This window comes from Xenia sp. Carnegie-2017, unplaced genomic scaffold, assembly GCF_021976095.1.
Source record: "Xenia sp. Carnegie-2017 unplaced genomic scaffold, XeniaSp_v1 HiC_scaffold_13, whole genome shotgun sequence".
Taxonomy (NCBI): Eukaryota; Metazoa; Cnidaria; class Anthozoa; order Malacalcyonacea; family Xeniidae; genus Xenia; species Xenia sp. Carnegie-2017.
In genome coordinates, this window is record NW_025813436.1 from 8,213,561 (window position 1) to 8,232,013 (window position 18,453).

At 32.7% G+C, this 18,453-nt stretch overlaps 3 protein-coding genes across 5 annotated transcripts; 2 read left to right on the forward strand and 1 right to left on the reverse strand.

Annotated features, from left to right (window-relative positions):
* Nucleotides 1-200: 200 nt before the first annotated feature.
* On the reverse strand, nucleotides 201-1,658 carry LOC124450103. The gene is made up of 2 exons (XM_047000808.1): nucleotides 1,313-1,658; nucleotides 201-1,219 (listed from the first exon to the last, which is right to left on the reverse strand). The coding sequence occupies exons 1-2, from the start codon at nucleotides 1,655-1,657 to the stop codon at nucleotides 497-499; spliced, it is 1,068 nt and encodes a 355-aa protein (XP_046856764.1). The 5' UTR covers nucleotide 1,658; the 3' UTR covers nucleotides 201-496.
* Nucleotides 1,659-1,808: 150 nt separating this feature from the next.
* Nucleotides 1,809-7,581, forward strand: LOC124459424. 2 transcript variants are annotated; one of them, XM_047008883.1, is made up of 13 exons: nucleotides 1,809-2,025; nucleotides 2,104-2,182; nucleotides 2,288-2,328; nucleotides 2,450-2,532; nucleotides 2,882-3,009; nucleotides 3,152-3,293; nucleotides 4,228-4,342; nucleotides 4,563-4,641; nucleotides 5,050-5,097; nucleotides 5,655-5,716; nucleotides 5,858-5,918; nucleotides 6,464-6,583; nucleotides 6,941-7,581. In XM_047008883.1, the coding sequence occupies exons 1-12, from the start codon at nucleotides 1,925-1,927 to the stop codon at nucleotides 6,536-6,538; spliced, it is 1,014 nt and encodes a 337-aa protein (XP_046864839.1). In that variant the 5' UTR covers nucleotides 1,809-1,924; the 3' UTR covers nucleotides 6,539-6,583; nucleotides 6,941-7,581. The 2 variants fall into 2 exon arrangements, with proteins under 2 accessions (XP_046864839.1, XP_046864838.1); XM_047008882.1 differs by having other exon boundaries at nucleotides 6,464-6,543.
* A 5,622-nt stretch (nucleotides 7,582-13,203) lies between these two features.
* On the forward strand, nucleotides 13,204-18,029 carry LOC124459496 (enkurin domain-containing protein 1-like). 2 transcript variants are annotated; one of them, XM_047008953.1, is made up of 8 exons: nucleotides 13,210-13,231; nucleotides 13,320-13,539; nucleotides 14,292-14,458; nucleotides 14,754-14,909; nucleotides 15,705-15,871; nucleotides 16,113-16,249; nucleotides 16,766-16,922; nucleotides 17,006-18,029. In XM_047008953.1, the coding sequence occupies exons 2-8, from the start codon at nucleotides 13,335-13,337 to the stop codon at nucleotides 17,013-17,015; spliced, it is 999 nt and encodes a 332-aa protein (XP_046864909.1). In that variant the 5' UTR covers nucleotides 13,210-13,231; nucleotides 13,320-13,334; the 3' UTR covers nucleotides 17,016-18,029. The 2 variants fall into 2 exon arrangements, with proteins under 2 accessions (XP_046864908.1, XP_046864909.1); XM_047008952.1 differs by having other exon boundaries at nucleotides 13,204-13,539.
* The last annotated feature ends 424 nt before the right edge of the window (nucleotides 18,030-18,453 follow it).

Consider the following 18,453-nt stretch of genomic DNA (forward strand, 5'->3'; position numbering starts at 1 on the left):
CTTCATAAAACAAAACGTAATTAGTATAATCACTGAGTTTTAATCTACAAATGCATTTTCAAACCAGTGTTTAGAGACGATGAATTGAGTTGATTATATTTAGACTGCATTTAATTAGTAGTGTCGACTCCAGAAGGGTGCTCATCTTTCTAGCCTTGTTTATAGGGGGTTGTCAATTTTTTTAAACATAGCAAAACCTATGACGTAACTACAAAATTTTTAATTCAATTTTGTCTCCATAAAATCATACTGGATCTATACTAACTAACCAATGATGCTATTTTTTAAGTATCTTGAATCTAAAATGAACAGCTACAATGATTTTGATTGACTACCATTGGGAGGTCAAGTTCATGGCTATAATGTTAATTACATTAGTTCACATAAACATCTAAATGTACATGTATTTCATAACCACATTACAGAACAAGTTTCATTCAAGTAATAACATTCTCAAGAAAGACTTTCTACATTATGCACAATGTCATTGTAAAATCTAATAGAAAATACGATTTTCACTTGAACTCTTGTTATCTGGCGATTGACTTGAATTGTCTTTCTTGCTAACTTTGTTTGGAGTTCTTTGCATTTGCTCTGAACTACTGCGCTTTGATGAGGATCTTTTCCTTGACTTATGTTTCTTATCCTTCTTACCTAACATACTTGTCTCTTTTAAACTATTATTATTTTTCTCGCTTGCGGCAACTTGTACCAAACCTTTCTCGGTTGATTTTGATAAATTGTCCCTGTCTGCCACTAAATCTTTCTCTGAAACACATTCCACATTATTGTCATCAACTCTTTCTGATTTCCACATGTTATAAGCTGAAAGAGGTTTTTTTATTTGAGAGATTTTCTCTTCATTATTTTTTTTCATGTCTTCATAAAATTCCTTCTTTGCCTTCTCAGCTTTGCGCATGTATTTTTCACGTCTTTCTACTGAAAGTTCTTTCCATTTTTGGCAGATTTTTTTATGAACTTCTGCAAACTTCAATTCAGGGTGTTTCTGGATTAGAGTAACACGCTTTGACCTCCAGAAAATATTGAATGCAGTAGGTGGGTGGCGTTTAGATTTAGTTTTGCTAGTTAATGGATCTTCTCCATTTTTTTTTCTTACTTTTTCTTCATGCAGTGTTAGCGCATCTTCGACAATTTCAGCAGCACTCCGGAATTTCCTCACTTTTTTCGTTAAGGATTTATACTTCAGGATCATTTCTGACTGTTAGAAAGAGGAAAAAGATTTTCGGTATGGTGACTGATTGCATTGAAACAAAATGTAAACCACGTGCTAATATTAGATATTTTTCCTTACCTCGGAGAAATCTTTCACTTTTTCCACTAGTGTCCAATCAAATTTGTATGAGTTCTTTTGTTTGCCTATGAGGTTTGAACAATGGTTTTTAACATGAAGCAATAGCATCTCTTCATCCTCGTGGGACCATAAAATTGGCGCCTTTATATCAATATTTTTAATAGAGTTAACTGCTTCAGGCGACTTCAAAAGGTTGTCTTCAGATGACTTTAAAACGTTATCTTCAGGAAGAGAAATGTTTTTGTTTTCGGTTAATAATTTTTCATCTTCTAAACGTCTTTTTTCTTTTTTGTGCTTCTTCTTATTTTTCTTATGTTTGACTTTCTCCGTACTAACGTCCGCCATCATTGACATAAGAAATTTTGAAATGGAAGCGAATCACACGTGATCTGTGACACTGACTGACCTGGACTTAGCTAGCCCCAGTCTCCCAGTATTACTACTAAAATTTTAAAGACTTGGCGGGAAAACCACTGATCTGTATATACGTATATACTAATTACAAATTTACCATGGGGAAATGCGGAAAACTACCGTCACCACCATTGCCTCATACATAACAATACTAGCAAACTCTAAAATTACTGATTATAATTTAAAAGTTCACTGGATATGACTGAAAACATTGAGCTACAACATGATGCCCTTCAGACTGCGATATCTCGTAGTGGAAGGAAGGTTTACTTTGGTGATTTTCAAAGACGTCGTCCCACGTAAGAACATACACAAACAACATAAACTGTGTTTATATAAGAAACGAAGAATCATCTATAGAGTTTTTTTTTACTAAGGAAGCGAATGACAACGGTCAGGTCATTTGCTGTTACACGAAACTGGGTTAAAGAACAAAATGAAAGACCACCAAATGAGGTCGGTTAAAATGAAGTTATATAATGTGTTAATGTTTGATTTTTTAGCGTGATGATGTAATATTGATAACAAAATATTTTATATGTATGAAAAAATTATTTTCAGGGCAGTTCAACTGAAATACCAAAGAATGCGATTGCATTGAGGTAGTTTCTTCTCGTTCTACTGTTCTTGTTTCTTTTTGCAAGCCAGCTTCAAATGAAATGACTTAAGACATTTTACCAATAGTTACACATGTTTTCATATGTGTTTCTGTGTTCTCATTAGAACTGATGTTGCAAAAACTCAGCCATCTGAAATAACCCACAAACCTTTGGGTTTTGAGGATGTGAGCTCTTTGTCCAAAAGTGGTAAGTTCCACCAAAATAATTGCAAGTATTTGTCAAAAAATGTGTTTACCATACATGTTACCATTGAGTAAAGATTGTTATGCACTACCCTTTAAATAAATATGTACTTCATTTTTAGCTTTATGTTGGCCCATTTTTAGCCTTATGCCTTGAGTTTAATATTCCTTTCACAAACAGTTACCATTAATATCTTGCCCATGCAAAGTTAGGTTACCCCAGCATGCAGCAAGCATTAATAATTTTGTGCCAGATGTTATAGACTCTAGACAGGATTATATAAGGCCTAAAGTTTTCGTTTGTTATGAAGTTTGTTAGGCAACAACACTTTAATTTGGTTTCTCAATTCTAGAACTAAATGATATTCAGGAAGATTATGTGTCATGTGATAGTGCTAATGATGTCTCATTTGGTGACGATAAAAACTCTACAAAAGATGCAATATTGTGCAGAAAAACTCCTTTAAAGCTTTTTGAAAAGGTATTAAAGATAAAGCTCCATCCACATGGTGGGGCCAATGCAAAAATGTTCATATCAAGAACACAAGACTTTTTAATTTGTTTTTATGACATTTTACATAGATATTGAGGAAATTTGAGAGAGGACAATTTATTTTTTCTAGTCACAGTCACAAAATATCAGTTTGTTATCTCTGTCAAAAGATAAAAAGTCTAGCTCTTTGACCAGGAGGAAAAAACCTCAATCAACAAACATAGAGAAGGAAAATTCTAGAAGTAATAGTTTTTATGAAGAAACATGTGAAGGTAATGATGTAACTATCAAGTATAGCAGCGGATTCAAGGTAAATCAGAATATATTAGTATAAATATATTTTCAATTTCAAAATACTTTAAAAATGTTATTTCTAATAATTTAGTTTCTTTTATTTTTCAAAACTACCACATTGTTGTTTTAAAGTATTTTGAATTTAAAATTAGCTACTCTAATGTATTGTGATGTATCCTTGAGATCTGCTACTGATTCATTACATACAAATATAAATGGATAACTTTGAGGGGTCCATTACCTTTGGTGGGCATAATGAGGACAATCCAGTGAGAGATGGGAATTAGTTGCTTAGTTTTAATGCATAGAATTGGAAGATATTTCTTCTGGTGAAGTAATACTATGTCTAATGCCAACTAATAAACCTTTTATTAACTTTGTTTCTTTTATTACAAACCTTATCCTGTACTTTGTAGAAGTTGATCAACCAGGGAAGAAATTAATCCTAACAAGGACTGTTAGTGTTAGTGGTTATAATAGTATTAACTGACATTTCTATGACTACTGCTTAACAATCACTTATGACTACACTAACATGAACTATTTATATTTACAAATATGTAATACTTCAAACCATTCACTTTCTACAAAAATACCTCGGTCCCATACAGTGGCAGACAATTAGGGAGGCAAGGCTGGGCCCACATGCCCAATGGCAAAATCAACCCAATATTTTACTCCTACAATGCTAGTTTTTCAGTAAAATTATTCATTTCTTTAGAAAATGATTTCCATTCATTGTTTCTCCAATGGTTGATCAAAAAATCTACATTAAAATACGATTAACGGTTGTCCATAACCAAGAATTCTATGTATTTTTGCATGATGGAAGTTGTTGATTTGAGAAACGTTTGTGTTCAATGGTTTTGTAATTTGCTTTGACGTTAATGGAAGTTATTTTATCATTCGTAGCTCAACGCTTTGTGAGGTTATTTAACGCTGATCGCGGCCGGAAGGGCAGAGTAGCTGATATTACAGATCTGGATGTTATCCTCACGAATGTTGAAGAGATTGCTTTGGAAATTAAGTAAGTTTTAAAGTTTAATATATAATGCAAGTTATATGAAGTGAAAACCTTTCGAAGGGCCTTAACTTTGCTGTTCCACCTGCCAAACTAAACTCGTGCACTTTCCTCACACCATTTGAGAAGTTTTATATGAAGTGATTGTTGAGTGTTGATAGGGTTTCCTTACACATGCACGTATTGTTAAATTATTGGCACAAATATTTTTTCTCATTGTCGCTAGAAGCCATACAGATTCTGCATTAAACAAAAAGATGATACGCGAAGCATTCGTCCAACTTAAAGATATGCTCAGTGAAAAGGTTTTCTATAAAGATTTACATTACATAAATTGCTTAGGAATCATTTGACACATTTTGAATCACTACACCACTCGTCGAAGGCTCCCTCCGTCCCCCCGTCTTTCTCTCCATCAACACCCACACATCTTCGCAGAATATTTTACCAAGTGTTTAGTCATTGTTTTTACGAACATTCGAGTTTATGTGTCGTAAGTTCACATTGTTTAAGATGTAACTATCGAAAGATCCAATATCTTATACTAGATGATAAATTAAAGAGATCTAAAACTTTGATTTACGAATGTTAAATGTACGTTGTGATGTGATTGCACTCATAAAGTTATCGAAACACTTCATTTCTAATGTGTATGTGGTGCATCATGTATTCTACTAGAAGATTGTTGGTATCTCAGTTCTTTATGTTTTCAGATGGATATTTACAATGAAATGAGACATGTCAAGTTAGAGACAAAGAAGGTATACTCTATTTCTTGTAATTAAAGCGTGTCAGTTTTTCTAACGTCTTTTCTAAATATCTAAATAATCCCACTACGACAGTTTCGTCAACCATTATTAATACGTATTATTTAATTATTATTTAGATATTATTTAACTATTGGATTAATTCATTAGAACAATGCGTAGTTTCCATTTATATTTTGGTTCAGTATTTTTGTTCAAACGGCTGTGGAAATACTTCATAATGAATTTTCAAAGCCTAGGTTCACTTTTTCAATCTCACTGTCAAGCAGCTGTTTGTCTTATTAAGCACTTTGTGTTCTATTAAAATAATAGAAAAGCAACGCCTCTGCCTATAATTCTCTCTTTGACAAGCCTGCTATATTGTTAGTCATGGATATTTAAATGTGTTCTTTTAATAAAAAAATATTTTTAAGATTTTAATGATTATTTCGCTTCATTATAGCTGCACTAATATATTCTAGTTTATTTCAGTTTTGAAATATTAGCTTTCTTCATAACGCATTTATTGAATAAATGTGTTATTATTAAAAATACTCTTAAAATTTTATCAGTTAAACACAAAATTGAAAAAAAGGCAACAAGAATTAGCGGACGTCCAAGATGAGCGAAAAAGGTTTGTGTCCATTGACCATGCACTTATTGAAATAACATTTTTTTCCATAGTTTAGTTACCACGTGGGAAACACGTGGTAAACACGTAGGAAACGTACGATTTCGATGTTGTTCTTATTCCGAATTATTCTTTTTTCGATAGAGTCGATATTAGTGTAAAGAAATTGCTATCAGAAAACATTGAAATAGAAAAGCAAGTTAAGGTTTGTTTTTTATTTAGACAGTTTATCCTTGTAGAATAAAAGTCTCTTTAGTTATTGCAATTCTTTGTTCTACAAACAAGAAACATCACAAACGTTTTTAAATTAAACTCCGCGTTTTCCACTGAGTCTGTGGGCTGAATTATTTCAACATTGAATTAGACATAGACAGCAGATAATTCTTGTTTGCCATGAAACCCATGGATGCTTTCTTTCATGATACATTGAACAGTAAATAAGAGAGTCAAATCGTGAAAGGTATACAATCCAATCAAAAATATATAAAACATGTTGGAAATGTTTCAATTTACCAATTGATGTTTGCGTCGTGATACATGAATCAGAATTAAATGAGAGCTCATGGAGAAATTAAGTAAATGTATGAAACATTTTACGGTTGATTCAAATTACTACTCAAAAAAGCAGTGTTTTTTTAAACTTTGTGCTTTTCTTGTATCCCTAGTTTGTATTTTGTTTTTCTGCATCATCCCTTTATTTATTCTTTCAGTTATACAAAATTGTGACACAATTATTTTTACTCATTACAGAATAAGCAAAACGCAAACGACTTTCTGACAGCATTCAAAGAATTTCAAGAAGAAATCAGAATGAAGACAATTTAGAGAAAGTAAAGATACCATTTTTTGATTGGTCCATAACCACTATGCGTGCGTTAATCAAATTTTAATTATTTTGATTTATCTCCATGGGAGGAGGGGGACGTTAAATGAAGTTTGTATTATCTCAAATCATATTCTCTAAAGGTTAATAAGTCTGTTTATGGATTTGAGTTTGTCCCATTTGAAGATGATTGCATTGTCCTCTTGTAGATACAATTTGCATTGATGCAAATTCAATATAAGGCTCTGTGGAAATGAATTGAATATATGTTTATTTTATTGAATATAATACGACGTGTCACGAACTTAACCAATTTCAAACACAAAGTGACCAACATAGAATTTGAAATAGAAAATGGTTAAGAAGTTGTAATCGTTAATTTAGTTTTATGATCTCATTTTTAGATTAATGATCAACATGAAACGTGGCTGAAGGAAAAATAATTGTCCCTGTGATGCGAAAGTAGTATGTTAAATTTAACAAAAAATGGTTTGGCTTGCAAAACTTTGCATTTGTATGCAGGTTATCAAATTTACAAGTAGAAAATTTCGAAAATGATTGCAACAACTGAATAATGAAATCCTATGTTTCGGAGAAATCCCTATTGTAAAATTCAAAATTAAAACCTTTTGCGTTGTCCAAAATTTGGATTTGTTGTTCACATTTAAGAGGTTATGCAAAAGACAATAAAATCAAAAAATGGGCAAACGTATACTTACGTAAATAGAACTTTGTAATTCTTTTATAAATTTAAGTAAATCGTAGCAGAGATATTTTGATCTAGATTTTAGTGTACTGTCAAAGAATGTAGATACACAGAGACATGCCCTTTTCAAAAAAGTAGTTGCAATATGCACCGTATTTCCATTTGGCCCTCGAATATTTGAACCAACATAGTTTGTGGAAATAACAGCAGAATGTGCGAATAGATAAAAATGTAGTTCATTTATTTTTGTTTAATCTAAAGAAGTCGCTTGCTGACCTATCTCTAACCTTACAATATGTTGTATGATATGCAGTCGACAAATGCATTATTTGAGAGTCACGTTGTTGTATATTCTCTGTACATCTATTACTCACTGTTTGTTAAATTTACACTGTCGTGTTTTTCTAAGGAAGATTCGCTCATTTTTTTCAATGTATTTTAAAACAGTTTTAATGATTTATAATTTGACAGTTTGGAAAAATAGACGACTATTTTAACGCTACAAATGAATTCGCCCTTGACAAACATAGGACTCAATGAATAACTTATTATGTGAATATTGTAACTTATTGAGGATTAGTTATGATTATTATGAGCTCTGGTTTTATTTGGATGTCTTTTCTCATTATTGCCAACGCATGTCTACTTTTACTTTGTTCTGTTTTGTACAATATAATGTGAAGTGTAGTGATTTAAGATGTTTACACGACCTAATTTTAAACTTAACATTTTCACCATTGTACATTTAGAGTTCAAATATGTCAGTAACAGCTGTTTAATGTGTTCATAAAGCGATCGTTGATCATTGTTTCTTGAACAAAAGTGTTAAAATGACATTGTAGCATAATTGTTAACAATGTTCATTTTTGTGAAAATTTTAACTTCATAATCGATTAGGCATTTTAGAGTTCAACATTGCTAGAAATAGAAGAAACATTGTCTACAGTTTGAAAGATAATAATCACTTAATGTTAAATCGTTGCTTTTTGTAATTACTGTTATTGAAGACTACATGTTCGACTGTCAACGACTTCTTGCATTTGCCAAGAACGAAACGCAACTTGAGCTGATATTTTAACAATTTAGGATTATGAAAAAGTTACCTATGCACAAAAAATATAAAATGAAGATAAGTTGTGACCAATCAAAAATCCACCTACGATTCCATAAGTTTGAATTTGCACTCAATGATATTTGGCTCTCATTAAAATAAAAATATACAATACGATAACATATTCTGTGAAAAAAGACATACATTTGCTTTCTATACACTTGACTTCATACAAACATACTTATACAAAAGGTTGTCGAAATACATGTATGAAACTTGAAAAATCTAAATCGAATGACTTATTTGTGTTCATGGCTTCGCAATGAAGAAGACAAAATCAAAAAGGTGCCATGTGTATTTAAAATTTGGCGTAATTAATTTCGAATGGTTAAGGTTTTCTAATGTTCTCGTTAACTGCAGTAGTTCCAGTTGCATTTGAAGTCAAAAGAAGACGGTGGAAGTGCTAAAAAAGTAAAGTTGAAGAAGGTTTTCTAAATGTTTTACTTCTATCGAAAAGGAAGTTAATTTGGACATGCCTCTTGTTACAAAGTATGTATGTATCGATCGTTTTATCCATGGTAACATAATTCTACTGTCATCTTTTGACCTTATGGATGATTGATAATTCAAATTCAATTATAGAAGCTTTCGTGGAATTGGTATCTGTTTAAATATTGAAGATTTTGCCAGGAACGGTAAGTGAATGTACATTGTTTTCTTGTCGAATGAAAATTTGTTCATTGAGAATAGTTTATTAGTCTATAAGCATCATTTAACGTTCGTGTGTTTGGGTACAATTACCTTCTCCTGATTGCTTCGATTATGCACTCCTGCGAATGTTCATTGAAGACACCTTTTGCACGTGTTTGTTGCTAATTTTTTTTAACGAGATTCGGTGCCCTCTTAAGTGATGAATGAATATGCCAGATTTATTTAACAAGGCGGTGTAATGTGCTTTCTAAAAACTCTTTTAGATTCGAGAGAATATCCTGAAGCTTTGTACAACATTCCAACACTTGAAGGTATTACTACCCTGTTTTTGGGACCTAATTTTACCTCTTCGACGCCCAAACATCGAGTTTTTTACTTAATTTGAAACTCGTGTTATTCATTTTTTGCTAACAAATGTAATTTACCTTTTGTGTGAGCTTAAACAATGGTTGTACAAAGGAACATGCTTTAAGCCATGTGAGAAGAGATTTTACTGGTTTAATAGATCAAAAAACAGCACTTCTTCTCTTGTTCTTTTGCTTAGGAGAACGTGTGCCGAACAGCAACGCGGTCATTTATAGACATAAATTGCACTAGAAAACGGTTGTCGCTAAGACTCGTGTTTCTTTTCTAAAACTTGGTTCCTCGTTCTTTTTTGAGGCGCTGCCTTTCAAATGATTTTTTTTTTGTTTTTTTTAAATATGTATGTTTCCCCCTTAAGATATAATGTCATCAAAAGACGACTGTCAAACACAGTCAGAGGTTTCTTATGTTCTATTTGAAGTTTATTGTAATTTTAACCTAAACATAAACAAAGTTCACAATGATTTCTTTTCGAATTCTTCGACATCCAGGCTATCCTCTTCTTAAATTTCATATTGCCAAACAATACATTATTCATGTCTCAAAAACCCAGAGGCAATTTGATAATTTTATTTTGACCTTAATATATGCCTAACGCACTCGATTCATTCTCGTTTAAACTGTCGTTTTTGTTGCCTTGACATTGCTTTCCTCTAAAGTCTGTTAATTATAGCGCATGCGCATGTGTTACCTTTTGGAAGAAGAATTCGATGTTTCAAAACATCTGTCTAGCTTTGTTTGTATTTTTATCATGTAAACAATATGGTAAAACGGGCGAATGATCCAACGAGATCTCTCTTATGGCAGGTTTTTTGTATTCTTTTTCCCAGTTGCATAAATAAACCCTCCTGGTGTTTTTGAATGGCTTGAGTGTCGTCCATAACTATTATTACCATCATAAAAGCACGTGACACTAATATGGAAAAAAAACATGTCAAACAGACTTGCTGGCGTAAATTCCCTCAATGATTAAAATGTCTTTCAAGATTTATCATTTCGTTTTTACGGAGATTTTTTAAGATAGAAAAATGAATTTTTGAGGGTGATCTTTGAGATGATTATTTCTGAACACATTTAAACGAACGAGTCATATACATTAACGGAGGTATAGATTTTCGTAGGCAACCATTCATCTATTGTTCATGTTTAATTAGCGTTAGTGCGTGTGCGCCATTTATAAGTGACTTTCGACGTAAGTAAAAAGGCAAACGCCGATAGCTGTTCCATACCATACCACAACGTCAACGTTCCATAACGCTGCTCAATTGTGGAATTTATGCCTACAAAGGTATCTTGTCATAAAGTTGTTTTCATAAGCCGTTCAGGTGAGTTATTTTTTCTCCAAAATATACGCTTAGGTAAATTGAAGTGTTTATCTCTTGGACTACTGTTGTGAGCACACATCCTAGTTCTTTAAATTCATGTAATCTCATTAACAAATTAAATGAATTATATCCTTAAATTTTATGCATCGTTTATATGTGTTGCAATAAGGTTTACTACAAGTGCTAAAGACTAATTTTACTTACTATTTTTTCATCTTCAGTCATTACAAATGAACACGAGTGAGAGTGCATGTGATTGGCTATCTTACATACGGCCTGCTCCAATGTGCTTTGAGCCAACAAGTGAAGTGACCTGTAGCCAAACTACGACCTGTTTACACCCTTGTGATTCGCCATGCGGAATAACTACGACCTCTGAAATGACTACGCAGAATCTTTTTATGCACCATTCATGTAATCCTACAGAAGAAATAGAAATGCTAACCATACCATCCATATATGAGACAATGGATGAAACTGGTTTACCTGGCGTACAAACACCGCTAGAATGGAGTTGGCCATCAGATGAGCTTGATCTCATTGGAAAGAGACGGAAACCTGTCACGTGGACGAAGATGACGAACACACAACAGATTTTAACGAAGATGTTACAATGTTGCCCTTAAAGCGCCTTCGTCGACAACGCGCTAACGACCGGGAAAGGCGGCGAATGCAATCTCTGAACGGTGCATTAAACAATCTGAAAAGTTGCATTCCGTTACCGAAGACAAAACGACGAGTCACAAAGCTTGAGATTTTACGTATTGCCTGTAATTACATTCAAAGTTTGTGGGATACTTTGAACAATGGGGATAATGAAGTACAAAGGGAATCTTTGCGTTCAATAGGGGATAATCAGCGACTTATTGTGAATGGAATGAGTGTGACACAGAGATTAGACTTGCTGTCAAATAATTTGAATTTTAACATTAAATTGTGAATAGATTTGCAAGGGGAAAATAGTTGTAAATTATGAGTTTTTCTGATGGAAAATTTCTTTTCTTTCAATTAGAGTATATCTGAAACCTTTAAGCAAATTTTGATGATAATTTTTTTATAACAATTTGAATTTCGCTTTCCGGGTTTATTGGTTTTAAGAAAAGTTCCAATAACTAAACTTGTTAAAGGAAAACGTATAAAGTTGAACATTAAATGGAACTTTTTCAAAATAAAATTTCCATTTACAACACGATGCAGTATACTTTCGAACGTTTCAAAATAACTATTGCATTAATGACTGTTGCTTACTAGCATTGCAAACTGTTTTCAAACTTTCCTACAATATGAGAGATACTCTTAAAGTTTTATTGTGTCTTTTCCAAATAATTTAAGATACGTTTCATCATCGCTCTTTTCATTTGCCATCAGCCACTATATTTTGCCTTCTTTAAAGATTTAATTCTATCATCAAGAAAAATTAAATTTGTCACTAAATATAAAATGTACATTATTTACTGATGTGTGTATTGTATGTTGCGTTATTGACGCTATGAAACATAAGATACATTGTAATCACGAACATCTGTCGGTCATAAATTTGACAGAAGGTCATGTTAAACTCTTCTACGTTTTGTAAGGTGTGTCACAGATGTTTCATTTAATGTTTCTTCAGGATCATTATGTATATACTCAGGATCATTGTTCTTGATTTTCATGAAATTAATCGCCTTATGATCGTGGCAAATGGAATCTATATTTAATTAGAAAATCAATTTGCACACGGAGCTGTTATGCTGATTAAATGATATGGAAGCTGCCATTTTTTAGTATGATTAAATGCTGGATTAAATGTGGATAGTGTTTAGAAGAAAATGCGTAGAAAAACACTTTGTTTTGAGTGATTTTAAAATAAAAATCGTTTACAATCATATTTTAATTCTTGGTTGGCATTACGCGCATTTCTGCAATTGCTGTTACTCTGTAATATTTTACTCAAACATTGAATAGTCCAGCAACAAGCCTAAGACATTTGGTATTTGTAGAAACTTTTGCTTGATATTAAGTATTTTTAGCAGATTTCTACACGGGAAACAAGATTAGACAAATTGTAGCGCATCTACACTCTATCTTCAATAAGCAGAAGTGTTGCTCGACGGTGAAAAGGTCAGGGTTAGTGCTTTGTCCAATTTCAAAAACATTACTGTAAATGTTATAGTTCATAAAGACTCATTCATTTCATAATAGCATATTTATTTTATTGGATGGACGAGTACATTTCCTTTTTACTTAATCTATCAAACATTTATATAATTTTCTTTGTTGTTTGGAGCTGAGTTCGCACTACCATGTTTTGAATAGTTAAGACTTTGTAACCTTCATATTTTTGTTGTCCCTTTGAGATTCAACTCGGTGCCTTCCAGCTCTATTATACGACTGACTACATTCGAGCAGTGTGCTCCTTTTGATTTGGTGACCCATTCATTCAGCTTGTGACGCCCAATGGTGACGCCTTGTCTACGTGAAGGATGATAAAGAACAAAATAACGTCACGTGATTGAACCACAACGGCTGCCATGGATAGATAGTAAACAAAACCGAGGTGGGAAAATTGAATTCTGTATACATGTTCGTATGTATTGGAAGAAACTCAACAACATGAAAATCGTCACCTTTATATCTGACAGCAGTAGTGGGATTTTGTGATGAATTCGTGGACGATCCCTGCCGATCCTGGATTACAAACAAGACATCCAAACACGGATGTTGCACGAGAAGCAGATAGTAAGCCTCTGAAACCAAGAATAAGACCGGAAGCAATGATGAATGCAATAAAAAACCAGGGAACAATAGCTCAACTCTTCAATCCTTGCTTGAAACCACCGACGTTACGTGCAAGTAGCAGATCAGGTAAAAATTTGCCTGCATTTTTCAGTAATACACAAACTTATTCCATTGCTAACTTTCAACTAAATGACAACTCACACTGAAATGTTGATGATCAGTGCATTTGGCACGTTTCTCACTTTGTTGTGCGTTTACTTACATGAACCTGTTCAATAAAGTGAGTATTCAACTTTCCACTTAAGAAGAGATGATATAATGATTTTTAAGTTTAATGCCGCCCCATCAGAAGGTTCAACCCCTGCCTCCTTTACCTTCCACCAATATATTCTCTCTGGCTTCGCACAGTCATGTGTTCAAATATATTAACAACAAATTTGTGACATTTTCCTCTACTTATATTCATCAATGGTTGCTAATGTGATGAATAAAACATTTACATCATGAACATCATCATCATTTTCTCACATGGCCATGAACAAGAAAGCACATATCCTGCATACATTTGTGCATCAGTTAGGTGGTTTTGATTTCATTAGGAAAAATCATTACAAATTGTTATGAAACATCTTCTCAAATAGCACCATTAAGCAGTTGACAAAATTTATGGATTGTGTTTTTTTTAAATACTCTTTGGCAGCTGTAATTTTAGTAATTGTTGTGGGATTGTGGATTATTTACTCTGACTTTCTTACCCTGTTTACATAATTTAATTGCACATAGTAATTAGTTACACTCTTCATCAATAATGCATGTTGATTAAGTGTCTTCTGGATCTGGGTATTCAAGTCTTTCAATGTTTGTTGTTGTTTTTAAAGGCAAGCATGAATCGAAGCGAGATTTTGTGAAAGAAAATTCAAGACAAATAAAGAACATTCAAAGATCAAACAGGCTCTGTGAATCAGAAAGGGAGCCTTTTAAAGTCGCTCATAAATCAGAAAAGTCTAAAGATGTTAAATCAAAAGATAAATCCATTGAAGTTCAGGTAAGGTTTCGGAAATATGAAGGTATTTGTTGTCTAAGAAACGTAATGTTTCATAAATCACCCCAGTAAAAGAAGAACCACTTTCTTGCTATTTTATGGGTCCATGCATTGTCGGTTAGTTTACTTTCTGTTTTTTGTTGTTGTTTTTATCTTTCAATTGCCTTTTTATTCCCTTGATCATTGCTTTTAATCAATTCATGCAAGTATGACAATATTTCAATCATCAGTTTACAAGTTATAAGTTTTCACATTACTATAAATTATCAATGAAATATATTTCCATTGTCTGATGTAGGATACACCTCATGCTCCAAGAACTCGGGCTCCAAGAATGCAAGTTTGTCGGCGCTCAAGATCTGCATCGCCTTCGGTATCTCGTGTGACATCCACAAAACCTTCAACTCCACATGCTAATGTTCATGAAAATAAATTGGAAACAGAAATCCCCAAGGTATTTTATGTGTACATTGACTTGTACACCATTCACTTTCATTTTCATTTTTTAGAAGTAATTACATAATAAGGTTTCCATCAGTTGCTTTTACTTACCATATCCTAGAATAGCAAAAACTTGGTGTTTTATATTATCATATGATAGACAAAAAGCCTGTGTAAACTTTAGAAAATCCTATAACTGCTACAAAATAACTAATTGATACTCAGAATTCGAATATTATGCATTTTTGGATAATGTTTGCCCGGTTAATTTGCTGTTTTCCATTTTGAAATATTCTACAAGACACGTTATTTCAAATGTTCATTCATCACTACCTACACTGACACACGTTATCTTAGTCTATATTTGAGATAGTGTAAAGACTGTTCTCATTCTCTGTTGTTCATTCATCATTACCTACACTGACACACGTTATCATAGTTTATATTTTAGGTAGTGTAAAAACTGTTCTCATTCTCTGTTGTTCATTCATCATTACCTACACTGACACACGTCATCTTAGTTTATATTTTAGGTAGTGTAAAGACTGTTCTCATTCTTTGTTGTTCATTCGTCACTGTCTATTCTGACACACGTTATCTTAGTTTATATTTTAGGTAGTGTAAAGACTGTTCTCATTCTCTGTTGTTCATTCATCACTATCTATTCTGATACTGTGGTACACGTTATCTATTTTCACTTATTATCATCATTTTTATTGCTTCTGGTGTAAAAGTGTTCATCATTGTTGTGATCACTGTTTTTTTATACTTTGTTTTGAAATTTTTGTGGGGGTTTTCAAACACACAGGAAAAGTCAAAGGTAGCAAAAGTCAATCATATTTCGAAAAACATTCGACAAATCACTTCCTCACCAGTACTCCGTCGTCGTCCTCCGTCTGCTGTGGCAGTTGAAGAGCTGGAGCGAAAAAGAGCCGAAAATGAAAAGAAGTATAAACGTGGCGAAGTACCAAGCTAGTGAGTGTGATGGAAATGTTTCATATGTGTTTGTGTGTAGCCTTGCTAGAAAATTTTACCCATTTTTCAAAACTTATTTATTTGTCAAGTTTCTTTCTGTGGTCACATGCTGCATGTATTTACATGAAATTGCGTTCCATTTTTTACCAACTCTCAACTTAGCTTATTTCATAATCTTATTTAATGAGTTCAATATAAATGTGAAGTGGTCTTTAATTGATATTTTTTTATCCATCTTCAGTTTGCGCAAACGACAGGAGCAATGGAGAACTGATGAGGAAGAAAGAATAAAAAATATACCAGATCCCAGCATACCACCGGGGCACACTCTAATGCCACGGAATGAACGACTGCAAACTTTGGATCTTCTGAAAAAAAGTAAGAGTGAAATTTGAGTAAAGTGGGCCACGTGTCTCATATGAGAGGTTATCAAAAACAGAGCACTTGCAAAAAAGAAATTTCTATCCCTGAGCGGATTGTGGAGTGGAGACAATTTACATAATCAGATCAATTCTGAGTGTGGACTAGTCTTTAAACTAGTCCGCAAGGGCGGCGGAGCATTGATAATTGGGGGGGGTATTATTCATATATGCATGTTTTACTTAATTATTTTCTATTGAAATCAATTGTGTTTACAGATGAGAACATATGAATATATGAATATAGCCTCCCTCACCCCAAATATCAATGTTCCGCCGCCACTGAACTGAAGTACATGAGGAGTCGAGTTTTCAAATCATATAACTCCTCATGAAGACACTGGATTAGAGTATGTACATAAGTTAAGTCTTACCATGTGACGAAGTTTTAATCAAAGCTAGTTTTAATAATAAAATACTCATCTAGCGTGAATCCTCTTGTTTCAAAGATCTAAAATGAAATGTGTCACTTTAGAGCAACAAGAATGGACAATTGAACTGAATTCACTCCCTGTAAGTTGTGATACCCTACGTATAAAACAGAGAAAGGTTGAAATCGAGACTAAACTACGTGAAATTGAAAACGCTTTGAAAGTTTTTTCGAGACCTAAAGTGTTCGTGAAGATTGATTCGTAAGTCCCTTTCTTAAGTTGTACGTGTATCATATATGAAATGGTATAGAGTTTATTTTTAAAGTCAAAGAACTTTCTTAAAGAACATTCTGAAGAGAAGCTAAAGAACTTTGTGAAGAGAAGTTAAAGAATTTTGTGAAGAGAAGTTAAAGAACTTTGTGAAGAGAAGTTAAAGAATTTTGTGAAGAGAAGTTAAAGAATTTTGTGAAGAGAAGTTAAAGAATTTTGTGAAGAGAAGCTAAAGAACTTTGTGAAGAGAAGTTAAAGAACTTTGTGAAGAGAAGTTAAAGAATTTTGTGAAGAGAAGTTAAAGAACTTTGTGAAGAGAAGTTAAAGAATTTTGTGAAGAGAAGTTTTCTATTTGTTTTCTTTTACAATGAAGATTTTGTTATTTTATATATCAATCACAAAGCAATGTCTTGTTCCTGTGCAAATTATAGATCTGTACAGAAGCAAGTCTTGAGACTAGGATTTTGATACTCGCTAGATTGTACCAATTTATAGCATGATGTGAAGCTTAGTCAATCCAGTGTCAAAGCAACATATATCGTGCCAAAGCCATACCATAGAATCGTGGTATGTGGAAAGATGATTTATTGATTACGTTTCGTCTTTAACTTGATACATCTTTCTATACACTTACATATAGATGCGGAAGGCTATGTATAATTATTTTGCTGATATTTATGTAAGTGTATATAAAGATACTGAAGCTTGATCACTGCAGTGTGATGGCGACATAATGGTTCAACGATGCAAACATAACGAGAAAAAACAATTTTTTCCCTAACATCGTAATGTTGTAAGGTAATTTTGAACATTACATCACAACAATGATAATACATGTATATATTTTTTGATAGCAACTTAAAAAAGTAATTTTTGTCTCTGTTGAAATTACAAAAATTCATGTACATAACAATAGTTGTCAAAAATTAAGATGAAAATTCAGAACACTAGATGGAATTGATGTATTTAAGTTGTTGACTTTCTATTCCTGACACAAGGAAATTGATCTTAGTCACTCTTGTCTGAATTCGAAGGCTGTGTTGATCGTGGAAATTATTACTTAAACTTAGACAACAATATATTGATTTGTATAAATTACTGTTTTTGTCAGATTTGTCTCAATCATTTTTCATCTCTGGTTAAGGTTCATGCGTAATATGGCATATTATCAACATTTCATCAAATTTCTTCCAGCTTCCAATCATTTAGCTGAGCCATCTTCATTTTTTGTATGTGATTTGCCTGGTCAACATTTTTTTATTGTGCCACGTGAAGCAGGTGTTTCGTTATTCACAAATCATGCATTCTTATGATATATCTTTTGCTAACACAAGTTATTATTTTATGATTATTGTTATTATTATTAATGCTGTTATTATTATTGTTATTATTATTATCATCAATTATTGTTGTCGTTATTCTTATCATTTTTATATCATTATTTCGCAAGATTCACTATTTTTAATCCCTACAATAATACAATACCATCCACGTACATAACGGAAGTATGCTAATAGTTTTG